The sequence below is a fragment of the Astyanax mexicanus genome, chromosome 22, assembly GCF_023375975.1.
Source record: "Astyanax mexicanus isolate ESR-SI-001 chromosome 22, AstMex3_surface, whole genome shotgun sequence".
Taxonomy (NCBI): domain Eukaryota; kingdom Metazoa; phylum Chordata; class Actinopteri; order Characiformes; family Acestrorhamphidae; genus Astyanax; species Astyanax mexicanus.
Genome location: NC_064429.1, coordinates 9,996,430 through 10,015,988, shown reverse-complemented (window position 1 = coordinate 10,015,988; position 19,559 = coordinate 9,996,430). Strand labels below are relative to the sequence as shown.

Genomic DNA, 19,559 nt, shown 5'->3' with positions numbered 1-19,559 from the left:
TAAGGAACGCTATTGCACTAAATATTGATAAAATAATAAGTAATTAAATATGCACTGCTTGTTAGGATTTTTTTGGTTTAAGACATCTTTTGCATAATTAAACAAACACCAGGTCAAATTGACCCGGAAACACCAATGACAAATGAACATAATAGAGGGTTAATATATTAATGCACTAATTTCTAGGATAACACATCTTCCAAAGAAAAATATTAATCATAAATATTTTTTAAATTATACCAACAAGAAGCAGGATCAACATTTTAATGCTTTTGATATCAAAAAGAAAAAACTAAGAATAAGCAGGTGTACCATTATTTTTGTCTGTATAGTGTATTTACAGTGTGCATAAATACATTAATTATTGCGTATTAATAATGTCAGAACAAAACCTTATATCACTGAGAAAAAGAGATTTAAAGGAGAAGAAACATTTCATATCATTTATTTATTAGGCAGGAATAGCACCAGATAGTATCAGTCCATTTCAGGGTTCCACACACACTTTTACCCACACATAGGAACAGTTTAGCATTAGCGTTAGCACCTCACATATATGAGTAAATGAAGCACCTGGAGATAACTCATCACAGACAGACCCAAGGGCTATTTAGACTAAATGGCAATGAAAAAAGTGAATTCGGACACTACCTTATAATTTTTTTGTTAAGGTTTATTTCTGATGTTCTCCCAATTTTTCTGGCCAATTGTCCCACACACTCAGCTGTATATCCCCCTATCACTAGTGATGCCACAACACCAGGAGGGTGAAGACTAGCACACACCTCCTCCGATACATGTGAAGTATGTGAAGTAAGACTCTGCCTCTTTTTGAACTGCTGCTGATGCTGTAGCATTGCTGAGTAGCATCACAGTGCTAACACTCGGAGGAAAGCAGCCTAGTGCTGATCCACATCACCCTAGTGATGAGGGGAAAAAGCGCCATCTACTGTACCCACCCAGCGAGAGAGCAAGACCAATTGTGCTCTCTCAGGGCTCCGGCAGCTGATGGCAAGCTGCATGACCGGGATTCAAAACAGCGATCTCTCGTTCATAGTGGCAGAGCCAGCCCCAACACTGTGCCACCCTGATAACTTCATGTACAGATATTATTACAGATTAATAAAAGGAATTTTAAAGACACATTATCAACATTTCTTAATCTTGGTCATAATTTATTTCATGAAGGGGCAACTTAGCAGAAACTTTATTCTCTTTCCACATAAGAGGGGCAGCCAATATGGTACCTAGTTATATTTTGCAGTGTGTGTGTGTGTGAGTGCAGTTTAGGTCCCCTTTGCCCTTTCTTTCCGTCCTACCAGTATACTGTGACATACAGATTAGTGATGTCACACAAATGATTTACCTATTTTACTTTTTCATAATTTACATAATTTACATTATGTTAAACATGTCATATTGTTCTGATATAAATGAGAGATATTAATATACAAATGAGCAAATTAACAACCAATCAGATTGTTGTCAGTTTGTTGAGTTACTTTTTGTGTTTCCTGTAGCATCATTAATAATGTAATAATGGGAAATAATAATGTGTTAACAACATGGATATATTAGATATGTTAGATATATTTGCATTAGAATATTTATTTTTAGTGTTAAAACTTTGAAGTGAGAAATAAACTACAAATCTCCATCCTGTCTTTACCATGTTTCAATTATTATTATTAATATTTGAATATAATTTTTGTAAGTTGAGGTTAAACAGGCCTGATACTTGTAAGATTACACCCCTGTTAGAACTCCACCTTCCCTGCAGAATTCTGACAAAAACGTAATAACAACATCATTTTTTCCCTTAAAAACAATAAAAAACTGCAAATTTTGAAAAATAGATTTTTCTCAGTCAAATATGAGCTATAGGTCTAATAGTTTAATTTTACATTTCTTCTATATATGTAGTGGTAGTTGTGTGGTGGAAAATATTGAGAAGCCCTGGTTTAGATAGCTGTTCTTTTACTGTATTAAACTCAAACAGATATGACCCTCACACACTTTATTACTTTCAGTTTCCTCATCAGAAACAAACACACAACTGATTTAGTAACCATTACTTTCCTGATTGCAGCTCTGTTTAATAAATCAACAGGGATTAAAATGCTTTCATTTTGGAGGCCCAAATAAAAGCTCCAACAGCTGTAAGAATTTGAAGATATAACAAAAATATTCAGGGTAAAAAACAACCTGTATAAACCAGGCCTGCTCCAACCCCCAAACTGCTCTCATCATTCCTGCCTAGTAACTCATGATGCAGTGAATTTTCATTTGTCCTTACTCATAAAACCAGTCGTTAACAGAGATTAAGTAGCTATGCTCTCACTGTGGTTAAGTCTCGAAAGTAAATGTTATTTTTTGTTGCTATGGAAAATCTTATAAACAGGAACATTATGAAAAAATGTAATGTAAAGAACCTGTATGTGTGTGAATGTAATGAATGTAATGAATGTAATTACAGTATTAGAGGGAAAGGATTAATTAATTGGGGGAAACTGTACTGTAAAATAATATCTACTTCCCTCTTGGTTCCTCTATGTTGGATATTAGATGAGATTGAGAGGGTTGGGTTTGGAGGTTCTACAGGTTCTGTATGGATCCTGCAGCACATTTACCCACAGAGGCCTGTAGATCCTGTAGCTCTACACTCGTAGGTCCCCAGCTGATCCATAAATGGTGGATTGGAATCTGGAGACCATGTTATGTAGTTCTAACTCGCAAAACAGTAAATTAGCTGGTGTCCCAATACTTTTGTCCATAGAGTGCATTAATACATCATACATTGTTCCGTATTGTCAGTGTTATAACAAAACCTTATGTTATCTCAGTGTTACGACTTACTATCAATGTTTTATTATTATTAGCGTCACTTACCACTGTGACCATGACTGATAGATTAGGGTTGGGTGTATCATATTGTTTGCAATAATACCATTGTAACTTTTTATGCAATATAAAACTCTATATAATGATAATAGCCGTATTCTGTATTAAAAGCCATGTAGTTGGTTTTAGTTTTTGCTATTTACTGTGCAGCTTTAAGGGTAATTTTTGGATAATTGTTTATATTTCCGGTTTAAATTAAGGCACTAAATATTCTGCATTTTAGTTTCGTGGTAAATTTACTTGTTACATTTCATCATTGTTTGAGTTACACTATCATTATTTTATGCACAATTAGAGCTTTGGTAAATCACTGTTTATAAAATAGACAAAATGTTATTTTGGCTGTTTAATGTTTAAATCTTTAAATCCATAATATATAAAACTTGTATCACATTAAGTTTGTTTAAGCAGTACATTTTTTAAATATAATATATAAAAATATAAAACACATACATTGCTTTTCTTACTGCAGTCTGTTTCAGTTTCAGTATTAACCTCCTCTTCTCCTCTCTGCCTAGAAACTGATGACTCTCCACCCAACCTCACTTTCATCCTCGATTCTGATTGGTCAGAAATTCTCTCCTATATAAACTCTCAGAGCTGCAGGGAGGATCAGTGTTCAGCAGAACTCGGAGGAGATCAGACCCTTGACTGTGGATCACAGAAGCTGAGTTTTTAAGAGTTTCTTCGGATTATACAGGTGGAGATACAGGGAGAGATGGAGCAGATTATGAAATCTCTGGTTTTCCTGGCCTTCAGTCTCCAGCTCAGCTCAGCAGGTCAGTTCACTTCTCTTATATAAATGTGTTTAAATATTAACCATTGAAAGAGTTTTGTTAACATATATAATGCTGAAGCCTAAATCAGTGGGAAAAAAATAGTGATGTAGTTGGTTAAAACTGTATGAATTCATTGAAATAAATGATTAAAATCCTTCTTTTAGCTGTAAATGATCTACACTGACTGTATCCCAGCTTCATTTTTCTGTAAATCTGTAGAGAATAGATAGTTATTCTTAAAGTCAGGGTATAGAAGCTGACTAAAAGGTTAAGAGTAAACATACCTGGCTGCAGAGGAGTGTGTGGAGAATGTATCGATGTCATTATTATTGTATAAAAAAAATCATTTATATAACAATTTAGTTTAATACTGTAAAAAGTCTTTATTCAGTTTAGAATAAAGGAGAAGAGTCAGATCTGTTTCGGTTTTAACATCCAGAAATGAACTCTGCCCAACAACTGATGATCAAATTCTTTAGGGGTGTGGCTTCTGTGCTCATTTAGTTGCTTTTATTATTATTATTTATAACAAAACGAACAATTAGAATTTAATTTCATATCAGCTGGTCATTTTTTCTTTGTTTAAAGTGTAAACAGATATATATATATATATACTCTTCTAGCTGTGAAGCTAATGAGATGAGCACCTCCAGCATTTACACCTGAAGAGACAGTTTTCATGTTCTTATGTTTTTAACAGATGTACTCAAAAAACTAAAAGGCTTTGATTTATTTTATTGTTTTTTTTTTGTTTTTCAGTGACTCACTCACATCAGTATGTTTACACTGCTGTAACTCCAGGAATAAACTTCCCAGAGTTCACTATAGTGGGAATGGTAGATGGACAACAAATAAATTACTATGACAGTAACATCAAGAGAATGATCCCCGGGAGTGATTGGGTAAAAAAGGATGGAGCTGTTGATCCAGACTTCTGGAACAGAAATACACAGCTTGCACAGGGTACTCAGGAGAGCTTCAAAGTCGGTGTGCAGACTCTAATGCAGCGCTTCAACCAGAGTAAAGGTAAACACACACACACACACACACCCTACCACACACACCAAATCTATTCCTGAACTTTAACTCTAACTATAGTCCTGAACTTTAACTCTAACTCTAGTCCAGAACTTTAACTCTAACTCTAGTCCTGATCTTTAACTCTAACTCTAGTCCTGAACTTTATCTCTAACTCTAGTCCTGAACTTTAACTCTAACTCTAGTCCAGAACTTTAACTCTAACTCTAGTCCTGAACTTTAACCCTAACTCTAGTCCTGAACTTTAACTCTAACTCTAGTCCAGAACTTTAACTCTAACTCTAGTCTTGAACTTTAACCCTAACTCTAGTCCTGAACTTTAACTCTAACTCTAGTCTTGAACTTTAACCCTAACTCTAGTCCTGGACTTTAACCCTAACTCTAGTCCTGAACTTTAACCCTAACTCTAGTCCTGAACTTTAACTCTAACTCTAGTCCTGAACTTTAACTCTAACTCTAGTCCTGAACTTTAACTCTAACTCTAATCCCGACAGCAGAGCTGAGATTAATTTTAACTTATTTTATGTTCTAGGGATCAGTTCTTGTGTACTGTGGGTTTATTTAGTGAGGACTGTTGTGTCTCAGTAGCGCCCTCTTGTGTCTCTTTTGTGTAAGAACTGACACTTTAAATTCATTCTACTCGTCCAATCAGGTTCTGGCTGTCTGAACTATCTGTCCAATCAGAGGAGATCAGGGGCGGGGTCTAATCAGTGCTTTAGGTTACTGGAACTGTAATATTCCAGAAGGTTCTTCATGTTCCTCCTGTTTGATCAGATTTTAGTTGTAGTTCTGAGATCTTCAGTTTCAGGTGGATCTCATGAAGAGCGAGAGTTTCTGAGCGTCTGTGAGACGAGAGGAGGAGAATTCTGATGATTAGAGATGATTAATAATAATAAAATTGGTTTATGTAGAATTGTGCTTTTGTTTGTGTTAGTTAGATAAAATAGGAGTATGATTATGAAATGCTGAGTTATTATATATTGTGATATTAATTTTTAATCATTTCAATGGAGAGATCTGCCGCGGGCGGCGGTGCACGATGGGCGGCATCACGTCGAGGGCAGCGCCGCTGCCCTCGACGTGATGCCGCCCATCGTGCACCGCCGCCCGCGGCTGATCTCTCCATCGAAATGAATAAAAATATATAAAATTTAGAGAGTTTAGAAAACTTAATGCTAATGAATACAGACACTCTAGCCAAGTATCTCTGGCCAATCAGAATAGAGGAGGCTGATACATCATACGAGCATCACAAACACAAACACACACACACACACATACACAGAACAATCATGTGTCTTTCACATATGGAGGAAAAGCTGATATATCTATATATCTACATATATATCTATATCTATATATATACATACAGCAGAGTCTGGATTTATAGAATTAGATTAGAAAAGGATTAGAATAAAATCTTATTTATTAAAAAGACAAATCTCAACAATACGATTTTGACTATTTCCTCCATACTGATTTATTTATTTATTTATTTTGCTGCTTCATTAGCATTTATATATATTAAAAAAAATTTATCGCAGACACGCCCATTTTTTTATCAAGCCGAGAGATCCAGAAATTTGGAGAAATTAAAATACGCTAAAAAAAAACAGAAAAGTGTCAGTGGACTCGTGGTATCGAACCACTCGCTCACACCAGCTCTGATTATTATGGGATAGATTTCTCTCCTCCAGTTTAACTAAACATAAGCCTAAACCTAAACCTGAACTAAAGCCTGGTGCTCACACTACTAATGATTTTATTAGCCTGATTTTAACCCTGATTTACTCCCCTTATTTATAAATGTTCTCATCATAAGCGTGAGAGCAGTGTGTGAGAGCAGTGTGTGAGAGCAGTGTGTGAGAGCAGTTTGTGAGAGCAGTTTATAAGAGCAGTGTGTGAGAGCAGTTTGTGAGAGCAGTTTGTGAGAGCAGTGTGTGAGAGCAGTTTGTGAGAACAGTTTGTGAGAGCAGTTTGTGAGAGCAGTATGTGAGGGCAGTTTGTGAGAGCAGTTTGTGAGAGCAGTTTGTGAGAGCAGTGTGTGAGAGCAGTTTGTGAGAGCAGTGTTTAAGAGCAGTTTGTGAGAGCAGTATGTGAGAGCAGTATGTGAGAGCAGTGTGTGAGAGAAGTGTGTGAGAGCAGTTTGTGAGAGCAGTATGTGAGAGCAGTGTGTGAGAGCAGTTTGTGAGAGCAGTGTGTGAGAGCAGTTTGTGAGAGCAGTGTGTGAGAACAGTTTGTGAGAGCAGTGTGTGAGAGCAGTGTGTGAGATCAGTTTGTGAGAGCAGTTTGTAAAAGCAGTATGTGAGAGCAGTGTGTGAGAGCAGTTTGTGAGAGCAGTTTGTGAGAGCAGCTTGTGAGAGCAGTGAGTGAGAGCAGTGTGTGAGATAAGTATGTGAGAGCAGTTTGTGAGAGCAGTTTGTGAGAGCAGTGTGTGAGAGCAGTATGTGAGATCAGTTTGTGAGAGCAGTTTGTGAGAGCAGTATGTCAGAGCAGTTTTTAAGAGCAGTTTGTGAGAGCAGTATGTGAGAGCAGTTTGTGAGAGCAGTTTGTGAGAGCAGTGTGTGAGAGCAGTGTGTGAGAGCAGTTTGTGAGAGCAGTTTGTGAGAGCAGTATGTGAGAGCAGTTTGTGAGAGTAGTTTGTGAGAGCAGTTTGTGAGAGCAGTATGTGAGAGCAGTTTGTGAGAGTAGTTTGTGAGAGCAGTTTGTGAGAGCAGTATGTGAGAGCAGTTTGTGAGAGCAGTTTGTGAGCACAGTTAGTGAGAGCAGTATGTGAGAGCAGTTTGTGAGAGCAGTTAGTGAGAACAGTTTGTGAGAGCAGTGTGTGAGAGCAGTTTGTGAGAGCAGTTTGTGAGAGCAGTGTGTGAGAGCAGCTTGTGAGAGCAGTTTGTGAGAGCAGTATGTGAGAGCAGTTTGTGAGAGCAGTGTGTTAGAGCAGTTTGTGAGAGCAGTGTGTGAGAGCAGTTTGTGAGAGCAGTGTGTGAGAACAGTTTGTGAGAGCAGTGTGTGAGAGCAGTGTGTGAGATCAGTTTGTGAGAGCAGTTTGTAAAAGCAGTATGTGAGAGCAGTGTGTGAGAGCAGTTTGTGAGAGCAGTTTGTGAGAGCAGCTTGTGAGAGCAGTGAGTGAGAGCAGTGTGTGAGATAAGTATGTGAGAGCAGTTTGTGAGAGCAGTTTGTGAGAGCAGTGTGTGAGAGCAGTATGTGAGATCAGTTTGTGAGAGCAGTTTGTGAGAGCAGTATGTCAGAGCAGTTTTTAAGAGCAGTTTGTGAGAGCAGTTTGTGAGAGCAGTTTGTGAGAGCAGTGTGTGAGAGCAGTTTGTGAGAGCAGTATGTGAGAGCAGTTTGTGAGAGTAGTTTGTGAGAGCAGTTTGTGAGAGCAGTATGTGAGAGCAGTTTGTGAGAGTAGTTTGTGAGAGCAGTTTGTGAGAGCAGTATGTGAGAGCAGTTTGTGAGAGCAGTTTGTGAGCACAGTTAGTGAGAGCAGTATGTGAGAGCAGTTTGTGAGAGCAGTTAGTGAGAGCAGTTAGTGAGAACAGTTTGTGAGAGCAGTGTGTGAGAGCAGTTTGTGAGAGCAGTGTGTGAGAGCAGCTTGTGAGAGCAGTTTGTGAGAGCAGTATGTGAGAGCAGTTAGTGAGAGCAGTGTGTGAGAGCAGTTTGTGAGAGCAGTTTGTGAGAGCAGTTAGTGAGAGCAGTGTGTGAGAGCAGTGTGTGAGAGCAGTGTGTGAGAGCAGTTTGTGAGAGCAGTTAGTGAGAGCAGTTTGTGAGAGCAGTGTTAGAGCAGTTTGTGAGAGGAGTGTGTGAGATCAGTTTGTGAGAGCAGTGTGTGAGAACAGTTTGTGAGAGCAGTGTGTGAGAGCAGTGTGTGAGATCAGTTTGTGAGAGCAGTTTGTGAGAGCAGTATGTGAGAGCAGTGTGTGAGAGCAGTTTGTGAGAGCAGTTTGTGAGAGCAGCTTGTGAGAGCAGTGAGTGAGAGCAGTGTGTGAGATAAGTTTGTGAGAGCAGTTTGTGAGAGCAGTGTGTGAGAGCAGTATGTGAGATCAGTTTGTGAGAGCAGTTTGTGAGAGCAGTATGTCAGAGCAGTTTGTAAGAGCAGTTTGTGAGAGCAGTATGTGAGAGCAGTTTGTGAGAGCAGTGTGTGAGAGCAGTTTGTGAGAGTAGTTTGTGAGAGCAGTTTGTGAGAGCAGTTTGTGAGAGCAGTGTGTTAGAGCAGTTTGTGAGAGGAGTGTGTGAGAGCAGTTTGTGAGAGCAGTGTGTGAGAACAGTTTGTGAGAGCAGTGTGTGAGAGCAGTGTGTGAGATCAGTTTGTGAGAGCAGTTTGTAAAAGCAGTATGTGAGAGCAGTGTGTGAGAGCAGTTTGTGAGAGCAGTTTGTGAGAGCAGCTTGTGAGAGCAGTGAGTGAGAGCACTGTGTGAGATAAGTATGTGAGAGCAGTTTGTGAGAGTAGTGTGTGAGAGCAGTATGTGAGATCAGTTTGTGAGAGCAGTTTGTGAGAGCAGTATGTCAGAGCAGTTTGTAAGAGCAGTTTGTGAGAGCAGTATGTGAGAGCAGTTTGTGAGAGCAGTTTGTGAGAGCAGTGTGTGAGAGCAGTTTGTGAGAGTAGTTTGTGAGAGCAGTTTGTGAGAGCAGTATGTGAGAACAGTTTGTGAGAGCAGGTTGTGAGAGCAGTTTGTGAGAGTAGTTTGTGAGAGCAGTTTGTGAGAGCAGTATGTGAGAGCAGTTTGTGAGAGCAGTTTGTGAGAGCAGTGTGTGAGAGCAGTTTGTGAGAGCAGGTTGTGAGAGCAGCAGAAAGCAGCTGAGAGCAGTGTGTGAGAGCAGTGTGTGAGAGCAGTTTGTGAGAGCAGGTTGTGAGAGCAGCAGAAAGCAGCTGATCCTGAAGCTTCAGATCCAGATCCTGAGCTGATCAGTGTCTCTATGATTTTATCAGACGGGTTTAGATTATTACGACTAAATAAAAAAAACATGAGCGACTCCTCCAGTCTGATCTGTGATGATCTGAGACACAAGCCGTGATTGGACGAGCTTCAGCCAATAGCAGCAGAGAAGCTAAAAAACACAGAGAGTGATGTCATGATGTGTAAAATCATGAATCCAGATATAGAAGAGAAGCTGCAGCTGGTAGAGACCTGGATACACAACAGTGTTTCTACAGCATCCAACACACACACACACACACACACACCCCAAACACACACACACACACACACACACACACACACACACACAGCCATAACAGAAAACACACACTCAGACATTCAGAAAGAAAAGCTGAGAAGAGATTTATATCATATACATATAATAAATATGATTATAATTATTACATATCAAATATGATATGTAATTTATGATATTTAATTAACATATTTATAGTGTTTATTTAGATTTCTCTAGTTTTCTGAGTTTCTCTGACCATATAAAAGCTCAGATGTAAAGATCAGCCGGGTGCAGAGCTACACAGAGAGACGCTCACACAGCTGGAACAAAATCCTGGAGCAGATTTTTACTGTCTGGACCTGGATTTACCCTCTAATTACAGATCTGAATAAATTAGACTAATCAGAGAGAGAGCTGTCTCCTGATTGGTGGATAATTAGATCAGATAAAAAAAGATTCAGAGATTAATTAAAATATCAGGGGTTTTACAGTTTAGACAGTAAAATAATTCAGTATTTGTGTTTCTGTGTGATACTAACTAAAATAAATTAAAGAAGGAATGTTAGAATAATAAAAAAGATGACAAAAAATACAAGCAATGAAATATTAAAAGATTATTAATATTAGTATTAGTATTATAAGTATTATTAGATGCTACTGATCTGAAATGTGAAATTGTAGTTGTGTTTATTCAGATTAAGGTTAAACAGTAAATTCATTCAGCACTGATCTGGTAAACAGGATTTAGTGCAATCTCTGGTCATTTCAGTGTTTGTAGAGAATCAGCGGTTCAGTGGTGATGTAAACCATGCATACAATCGTATAAGCAAAAATGTTGTATTATGTGTGTGTGTGTGTGTTCAGGTGTTCATACTGTTCAGATAATGTACGGTTGTGAGCTGGATGATGATGGAACTAAGAGAGGATACAGGCAGGACGGTTATGATGGAGAAGATTTTGTCAGTCTGGATCTGGACACTGAAACCTGGACTGCACCGACCCCTCAGGCTGTTATCACCAAACACAAGTGGGATGCTGATGTTGTTTTTACTAAAGGCCGGAAGAACTACCTGCTGAATACCTGCATTGACTGGTTAAATAAGTATGTGGGTTACGGGAGAGACACTCTGGAGAGGAAAGGTACAGTCTGTTAGTGTAGCTGCTGTTCTGTTTTTCTCAAATACACATGCTGCATTCTTGTTCATCACCAGGTTAATCCATTGTTTACTCTGGAGATATTCTTAGTTGTTATGAACTCATTTACATATTTAATGTGACTGTACTTAGTACACTGTATTTTTCATGACATGAACCAAAATTTTTGATATTATGGACATTAAAACAATTATTAAATAATTAGTTTTATTGCAGCTGTTGCTGTTTAATTTGACTGTAATCACTGTAGTTTACTTTTGGAACCGTTGATGTTAAAAATGAGAAACTATTTATTTCAGAATTTGAGCCTTCAAAAATGAAATATGTCAAATTCCACACTGACAGAATACATATCTCTCTCTTCAGTTCGTCCTGAGGTGTCTGTGTTCCAGAAGGACTCTTCTTCTCCAGTGGTGTGTCACGCTACAGGATTCTTCCCCAAAGCAGTGATGATCTCCTGGCAGAAGAACGGAGAGGAACTGCATGGAGATCAGGACCTGAGGGAGACAACACCCAATGAAGATGGAACCTTCCAGAAGAGAAGCATTCTGACTATTCCACCAAAAGAACTGGACAGTGATGAGTACACCTGCGTCATTCAGCACAGCAGCCTGGAGAAGGAGATGGTACTCAAAGTGTCCGACCGCAGAGTCCTGTCAGGTAGGAGAGATCTTATTCAAAAGCTATTATAGTTTTTTTTATTTGTTAAGGCCCAGTTTCTGGAACCATCTCATCTTTAGTCCAAACTTCACACACATCTGTTCAAACCACATAAACAACATGCTAATGTATTAAACTTCTGGACAAACACTTTCACCAAAGCTCTGTAAATTCATGCTAGAATGGTATTTTTAAATCCAAACTCTGGACACCAGTCCGATGAACATAACTACACACTAATGAAACAAACTGAAAATGCTACTAGCTTGTACTTTTTGAGAGTTCAGTACATAACCAGTATAAGGTAAAACACAATTATGAGGGTAATGTTTTTTGGGGGGCATGAATAATGCAACACACTTGCTACATATGCAGTAACACAAAAAGAAAATACAAAAAACAAAATTACACTTTTTTATAAACATATTTATTCCCTTTGTGTGTATTGAAACAACACAAAAACATAAACAAATTGTCTGGACAAAGTTATTGGCACCTTTTTAAAATTGTCAGTAATTTACTGTTTAAGCATGTGATGGTCATTTAAACTTACCTATGGCAGGTAACAGGTGTGGGAAATGTAAAAATCACATCTGTGAAGCTACTTTTGCTATGACATTAGATGTATCACTGTCGCTAGTGAAGATCTGCACTGATGTGACTGGTGTTTCAGGAGTGCCTGTTGGTGTCATCATCGGTGCAGTGGTGGCTGTTCTCCTGCTCGTCGTGATCGGCTGTGCTGGAGTTTTCATCTGGAAGAAGAAGACTGGTAAGGGAGGAAATGGACAAACATCAGGTTTGCAAACAAACACACTGATTATTTCTGATAGTAGGATCAATATGTATTACAGATTTTATGGACTGTTTACACACATTTTCTGAAAGCATAATCTTAGAACTCTACACACAAATCAAACAAATACACACACAATGGGCAAAACCTCTCAATTCTCCTGCAAAATATAAAGCTATGCTGCATCAGTTTCGATCTGGCCACAGCACCTCATCCACATCACAAGCACTGTTTCCCCTGACTAAGCAGCAGAGAAAAATCCTTTAGCATAGCAAATCCAGCCATGAAAATAATAAATAAAATAGTAAAATACTCTGTAGGAACACAAAGTATGAATACATTTCCAAAACAACTAAAACATACTTTGTCTTACAGTACTACAGAACTGTACACATTGATACTGTATTGATATGCAGTACTGCAGTTTTCTAGTGAGAGTAGATAGATGTCTTACCTATTCTCATTTTGGAAAGTCTGGATGATGAATGCTACAATGTACCTGCTCAAATTTGGCTGAGCTCACCTGTTGGCCTGTGTGACTGGTGTTTGCCCATGTGATGAGTCAGTGTGTATAGTAGGGTAATTAACGTTATAGTTTTAAATAACAGTGTATTCCACGTGAAAACCACACATTTTCTTCATGAAAATTGTTTAGTTTCGGTTTATTGTCCCTCACAGGGGAAATTTGGTTTGCAGCATAAACAACTGAGCAATACACACAACATTTACACATACAACACGAACACAAAATAATTGCACAATCCCACATAAAACTACTATACCCCAACCCCCAGGATTAATGAATAAAATAGAATCAAGTCAAATCAAACATGTCATTGTACAGAAAAGTAGTTTTTTGAGTTCAACAGGCTAATGGCTGTGGAAGTAAAGAAGACCCTACTTCGTTTAGTCCTACCAGCCTGTGCTCTAAACCTCCTGCCAGACGGAAGCATTTCAAACTCCACTAGCAGGGGATGGTCTGGACAGGACAATATAGCTTCAGCTTTCCTCAGAGTCTGCTTTTGATAGAGCTCACAGAGCTGAATCTGTTGTGCTCCAGTAATTTTACCGGCTATCTTAACCAAGCTATTTAGTCTATTTCTATTCATCATGCTCAGATTGCCATACCAGGCCACAATACAGAAGGTTAAGATAGATTCAATAAAACTCCGGTAAAAAAGTGTCATCATATAAGTACATACATTAAAAGAATTCATTTTCCTTAGGAAAAACAAACGCTGTTGAACCTTCTTAACAATAAAATCTGCATTTCTATCAAAACACAATTTGTCATCTATAAACATACCAAGATATTTATAGCTTCCTACCAATTCAATTTCGCAGCCTTTAATTAAGGTTTTCTTGGGGCTATGTTGGGCTTTTCTAAAATCAATAGCCATGTCCTTTGTTTTCTTTACATTCAGGTGTAAGTTAGACTGTTCACACCATGTCACAAAGTCCTGAACAATAGCCCCATGATCATTCTCCTGGCTCCCTAGAAGACTTACGATTACTGTGTCATCCGCAAACTTTAAAATGTGTCTGTTCTCATATTTACTCTGACACTCATTGGTGTACATAATATAGAGGAGAGGAGACAGACAACATCCTTGAGGAGAACCTGTTGAAGAACGCAGCCGTTTTGAAAAAACATCATTGACCTTTACACATTGTGACCTACAGGTTAAGAAATCTAATATCCAGCCAACAATATTTTGATCCAAATTAAAAAAGGACGTTAATTTCCGTGCTAAGATATGAGGCTGAATTGTATTAAAAGCTGAAGAGAAGTCAATAAATAAAAGTCTTGCATGAGATCCAGGTACCTCAAGGTGTTTATACAGAAGGTTAAGTAGTGTTAAGGAGGCATCTTCTACACCTCTACCAGCCCTGTATGCAAACTGTAGGGGATCTAACTTATCCTCGACCTGTGCCAAAATTTCATTCTTAACCAGCTTTTCAAAACATTTCATGATTAAAGAGGTCAATGCAATTGGTCTAAAATCATTAAGTACTTTTGGATTGTTAATTTTTGCTAATGGGACGATTATAGAGTGTTTCCAGGTATCTGGGACCTTTTGCAAGCGCAAAGACTGCGAAAAAATGTAATGAAATATACCACACAATTGGTCTGCACATGTTTTTAGCAACCTTCCACACACCTTGTCTGGGCCAGGGCTTTTCCTAACATTTACTTGCTGGAAAACTTTTCTGACATGTGCCACATTGAGGCCCACTGCCTTGCTGGACCTTGTCCTTTCCATTGCAGTACTTATCTCAGAAATAAAATCATTGGTGTCAAATCGTGTATAAAAATCATTCAGTGCATCTGCTAGACCAATATCAGAATTAAAACCTTCCAGTGTCACTGCCCTCACTTTTGTCTCATTTTGTCCAATGATTTTTTTCATCCCCTGCCAGGCTGTCTTCAAATTGTTACCAGAGAGCTCCCCCTCAATCTTACTCTTATATCTCAACTTATCTTTCTTCATTTGTGATCTTACTGCATTTTTTAATTCCCTTACTTCATCTATCCTTCCTTCTCTGAATGCCTCTTTCTTCCTATTTAAAAGAACCTTTGAGTCACGAGAAATCCATGGCTTATTATTAGGGAATACCCTTACTTCCTTAGTAGGGATTATACAGTTCGTACAGAAGGTAACATAATCACAAACCACATCAGTGAGTTCATTAATGCAGTCCGTAGACTCCTGAAAGGCAGTCCAATCTGTACAATCGAAACATCCTTGCAAGGTTAAAATACTGTCCTCAGTCCAGACCTGAACACACCTTTTTTGCATCTTCTCCCTCCTCAGCACAGATTTGTACTTAGGGAGAAGATATACTGTGTTATGGTCAGAAGACCCCAAATTGTATGCAGTGTTTTGAAACCGTGTGTTTTAGAACTGCAGTTTGAGTGTAAAGCAGGAATTGTGCTTGTAGTTTAGCAGAACTGGTTTAGGGGTTTGGTGCCTGTGATGTGGCAAGGTAGCCCATCACCATTTATTAAATGTACTTACCTCTCAGTCCTGCTGTGTAGAGGGTCTGAGGGGCAAAAGGGAGGCAAAAGGGGACCGGGGATTCTTCTTCTGGTAGGACGGATGCACCTGCAGGGAGGGAGAGGGTCATGAGGTTTTTGTTTGCCTGTAAAAAGAAAATAATTAATTAATATTTGTGTAAAAAAAATAGTGATCTCTTACCTGTTCTGTCATTATCTGTGAATGTTAAATAGCGCTGTTTGTGTCATTGTTTTTGTTTGTTTTATGTCTTGTGTTTAATGGGTAGCCTCCCCTTAAGGGCTTTGTTGGTATGATCGGGGCGGGGCTTAATGTGTAAATGCCGGCTGGGGTGCTCTCTCCTGTTCCACACCACACTCGAGGTCCTGGTCGTTTGGTACACATAAAACCCAAAGAAACTCTTTTAAGTGGGCAAACATCTTTACAGTGCCTAAGTTATATATTGTGGTAACTGTGTCTCAAGTCCCAGTAGTGTGTAAAAAATTGAGGAAAACTGTAATTCTTATGGACATCTAAATAAGAATTTTGAAAACAAAATTAGATATTAGTCTAGTCTAGTATTAGATTTTTAATATATGTGTACAGCAGGTATGCTCTCATAGTAATTCCATCTTCATTTTCTGTTTTTCAGGCTTCAAACCTGTTTCCCAGAACCGTAAGTGAGCTTGTATGGCCATTTCCACTAATCCTACATTTTCCACCATGCTACACCTGCACATTTTACACTCTGCCCTTCTCCACCCAACCCTGTTATCCAAATCAACTGACAAGACCTTTTTCCCTCAGCACATGACCTCTAAATCCAAACTTAACCAGCAAAGATGCAACAACATTCTCTCCTGGTCTTATATGGAGAGTTACACCCACATGTACTATAGATCTAAACACCTGCCTATCCCTCCATGTGTAGTAGCACTGCACCTCATAAATGATGCATTCAAAATTTTATCTACACGTTAATAAGGATATTTTAAGTGTTTAACATAAATATATTTTTTATTGTTTACAGCCTCTGAGGCAGACTCCTCCTCCAACAACTCATCAAAATAAGCCACATCTTCATGCTGATCTGAAATGGTAAATGTTTTGTTTACACAGTGTGTTCAGACTGCAGGCAGGTCAGAAGTATTTTTTAAATCAGATCTGTTGAGATGAGTGTCCACACTATTTGCTAGGAATCAGGTCTGGTCTGGACGTCACAGTTCCTGTGGTAATGATGTAGACATCAGTAACCACATAGATATGCTGTTATATGATTGCACTTCCATCACTCTAAATTTGGTGTCATCATTATTGCATGCAGGTGACGCAAGACACTTCGAAACGCATCTGTACAAATCTAATTGTAATCACATTTGAAAACACTTCTGAATGGTTTAGATCTGATTTGAGAAAATATAATTGTATATAATTTACTCTTCAGAATATCAACAATTTAATTTGCTTACAAACTAGATATGCTTTTTTAAGTGGTTACCATTACTGCACATTCATAACACCATAACAATAAACATTTGTTCAGACAGAAATGCTCATTATATCTTTATACCTGTCATTTCAGGTGGTGGAGAGAAGATGGATATGAAAACATGAGTTAAACATCACTTAATTTACATAAACACCTACAGATATTTCTGTTTCTCAGTAAACACTTCAGTCTGATCAATATTATTACAATCTTCATCAAATCTGTCATATTGTGGGAATTTCAGAGGTAATTGTGCTGTACTCGATAGGTAATTGAGTAAAACTGGGTTAAGAGGTTTTATTATTTTTATATTTGAGTGAGTTTTATTTTGATTTTATGTCTCTTTTTTGACGTTCTGTTGAGCTGCACTTGCTTAAATCTATTCTATTGATTTTGCAACTTTGAGTCATGATGTCATACTTTTAATTTTTATTCTAAACTTTCAAAGAAATAATAACCATGATAAGATGTACATATTTTTTCTTGAGTGGTGACTGCAAGATTATTGTAGGATTAAAGTGGACCAAATCCAATCCCAAAAGTATACACCCACCCATCAACATCACTGAACTCAAGTGTTCCTGAATCACGTTCGTGTCCACAGGTGTATAATAATAAAAGCAGCAGCTCGGCATGCTGGGACAGCTTCTACAAACATTAGTGAAAGAATGGGTCTCAGGTTCTCAGGAGCTCAGTGAACTCCAGCACTGTGGTACCGTGACATAGGATGCAGCACCTGTGCAACAAGTCCAATCGAGAAATGGCTTTCAGATTAGCTCAGTGCAGGATGCTTTTGGTAATATGTGACACAGATGTGTTATCTGAACCCTTAAATATGTGGTATGTGGTGAAATCTGATGCAAGGCAAGTTTATTTATATATATATATATAAAGGAAAATTTACAAAATTAGTTAGAATAAAAAAACTACTTCGATCTGTGGCGATGCATACATCTTAACAGCCAGATTGGAGGTCATGAAGCTTTTTTGCATGACAACGAAGGAAGAAAGGCCACGAGAAGAAAGGAAAATGATCAATAGCAGTGAGGAAGGGTTTCAGTGTTGAGATAATGAGGGAACAGTCCTTATAGTAATTGGTCTTGTGTCTCAAAATATAGAAGGCTTGTCTCTTAACCACTCTGTGTTTCTAAAGAACTGGCCGAACACCAGCACAGGAATATACTGCTGCAGGAATAAACGGAAATCTTAAAAAAGGTAAAAAATAAAGTTCATACAAATGAAGGACACAAACTAAAGACGTGAACACGGCCAAATAACATGCCCTTTCCACAGTGAGCTGGAACCCGTTCTCAGTGTGAGTTCAGCTACAGACAATGGAACTATTAGATAGATCCAGTGATGCTGGAGAAGATGAAACCAAAACTTCAGGTGAAGCGCTGCTCTTTAGTGCCTGAGCATTAGTTTAGGAAAGTGAACTGTTCAGATGTTAGATATAGATCACAGTAAAAGGACACGATTTGGTGAGAAATCGGATTTGGGCCACTTTATCCTGTTGTGTGAACTTAGCCTTAGTGTGTTTTAAGATCACATGAGTTTCATACAACCATCCTGAATGTCTGAAACTCTTTTTAAGTTATTTGGTTTTAGTTTAGGCTGTTTGGGGTTTAAAGAACTGAGCATTTCTGATTTTCTTGATTACTGAGTATCTTGTTATTTATCTCAGAGTCCAGAACAACACCAGTTTCTGATTGGATTACTAATAATCTAACAGTTCAGACACTGCAGAGAAATACTCAGTATGAGGGAGATTCAGAACCAGGGCTATATTATATAAAATAAAGCTTCCAGATTTCAGGATGACTGTATCAAACTCAATGTTTTGTTTTATTTAAAGCTGGATTTACAGATAACTGTACATGTAATCACAAATGGACAGCAGTTTTCTTTCTTTAATATTTTTGCACTTCGTACAATCATGAATGACATGTTTTAAGCATTTGGAAGTAACAGATTCATACAGATTCATATTTGATTCAACAGGTTATTTTTAAGAGATTTGACAAGAAAATTATGAGTGACAATTAAAAGTACACCACAACTGAAGCTGAGTGATCCTCAAGTAGCACTGTAAATTAAATTTAACTGTACAGAAAGATAACTTAACTATCTGGCACTGATTGTTTCCATGTTCAATTTGTGGGAAACTAAAAAGTAATCTGTTAAGTAATCAAATATGAATCATTCTCCTGATGTTACTGAAGTTTTCTGTTCTGTCAGAATAAAATCTAAATAAAGTACAAAAAAAACATGTTTACTGTAGTGATTATTTATTAATGTGTCCTGTGTAGCATAATAATTTATTTATGTATAATTACACTAAATAGCAATATGTCTTTGTATAATTATGTCTGATTCCTATTTTATTTTAATATATCTACTCTTACCAGAAATAGCTTATCAAAACCACATAATTTATGCATTTTTAACAAGATAAAATTAACATTGGACCAAATTAAGGTGTTGGCCCCTTGAGAAAATGAATTGCCCACCCATGATCTAGAACTTATTATTATGCAATGCTACCAGTTGGATGAAAAGCTATCCCAAGAAATGTTCCCAATGTTAACAAATGACTG

The 19,559-nt window shown here is 37.9% G+C and overlaps 1 protein-coding gene across 1 annotated transcript; it reads left to right on the top strand.

Annotated features, from left to right (window-relative positions):
* The first annotated feature begins 3,530 nt into the window (after positions 1-3,530).
* Positions 3,531-19,233, top strand: LOC111190556 (H-2 class I histocompatibility antigen, Q9 alpha chain-like). The gene is made up of 8 exons (XM_049470266.1): positions 3,531-3,680; positions 4,440-4,706; positions 10,734-11,009; positions 11,391-11,684; positions 12,358-12,453; positions 16,126-16,149; positions 16,504-16,571; positions 17,056-19,233. Exons 1-7 carry the CDS (start codon positions 3,620-3,622, stop codon positions 16,542-16,544), a joined length of 1,059 nt encoding a protein of 352 aa, XP_049326223.1. The 5' UTR covers positions 3,531-3,619; the 3' UTR covers positions 16,545-16,571; positions 17,056-19,233.
* The last annotated feature ends 326 nt before the right edge of the window (positions 19,234-19,559 follow it).

What these genes read in the sequence shown, in the direction of transcription:
- LOC111190556 (XM_049470266.1), top strand. Translation starts at nt 3,620, where the DNA reads ATGGAGCAGATTATGAAATCTCTGGTTTTCCTGGCCTTCAGTCTCCAG. An exon ending in CGACCGCAGAGTCCTGTCAG is followed by an intron (nt 11,685 to 12,357) that starts GTAGGAGAGATC and finishes CTGGTGTTTCAG; the next exon opens with GAGTGCCTGTTGGTGTCATC. An exon ending in CAAACCTGTTTCCCAGAACC is followed by an intron (nt 16,150 to 16,503) that starts GTAAGTGAGCTT and finishes TATTGTTTACAG; the next exon opens with CCTCTGAGGCAGACTCCTCC.